This window comes from Phaethon lepturus, unplaced genomic scaffold, assembly GCF_000687285.1.
Source record: "Phaethon lepturus isolate BGI_N335 unplaced genomic scaffold, ASM68728v1 scaffold27113, whole genome shotgun sequence".
Lineage (NCBI taxonomy): Eukaryota > Metazoa > Chordata > Aves > Phaethontiformes > Phaethontidae > Phaethon > Phaethon lepturus.
In genome coordinates this window covers 10438-10776 of record NW_010530132.1, presented here as the reverse complement: position 1 = coordinate 10776, position 339 = coordinate 10438, and the positions used below count along the sequence as shown (strand labels likewise).

Below are 339 nucleotides of genomic sequence, written 5' to 3'. Positions count from 1 at the left end.
ACACTCACCCCAGACGGCCATCCATGGCTGCTGCTCCCCCGGGGATGATTTTGGTGATGAAGATACCCGGGTCATCTGGAACATGGGGGTTGTCGATTCCTCCTGCTATGCTGAAGCCGAGGCCGGAGTTACCCTGTGGGAAATCAAACACCATGTCTTTTCCCCACAGGCAACCGCTTGCTGCCAGCCCTCCCAAAGCGGTTCCCCCCAGCCACGGCTGCCTGGGGCGTGGGAGCCCTTACAGCATCTGTCGCGCCCCAGGGTGCCCGGCTCCGGGGGCAGAGGGATGCATGGCTGGAGGGGAGGCCGGCGCTCATCAGCCGAGGGGCTCGGGGCCGC

At 65.2% G+C, this 339-nt stretch overlaps 1 protein-coding gene across 1 annotated transcript in view; it reads right to left on the bottom strand.

The window, feature by feature from the left end:
• Nucleotides 1–339, bottom strand: part of LOC104618559 (disks large homolog 3-like) — a gene marked incomplete at both ends in the record, with an annotated part of 17237 nt that overhangs the window by 7166 nt on the left and 9732 nt on the right. The window contains 1 exon segment of the mRNA XM_010284189.1: nucleotides 9–133. Within this exon segment, the coding sequence (XP_010282491.1) occupies nucleotides 9–133 (125 nt within the window).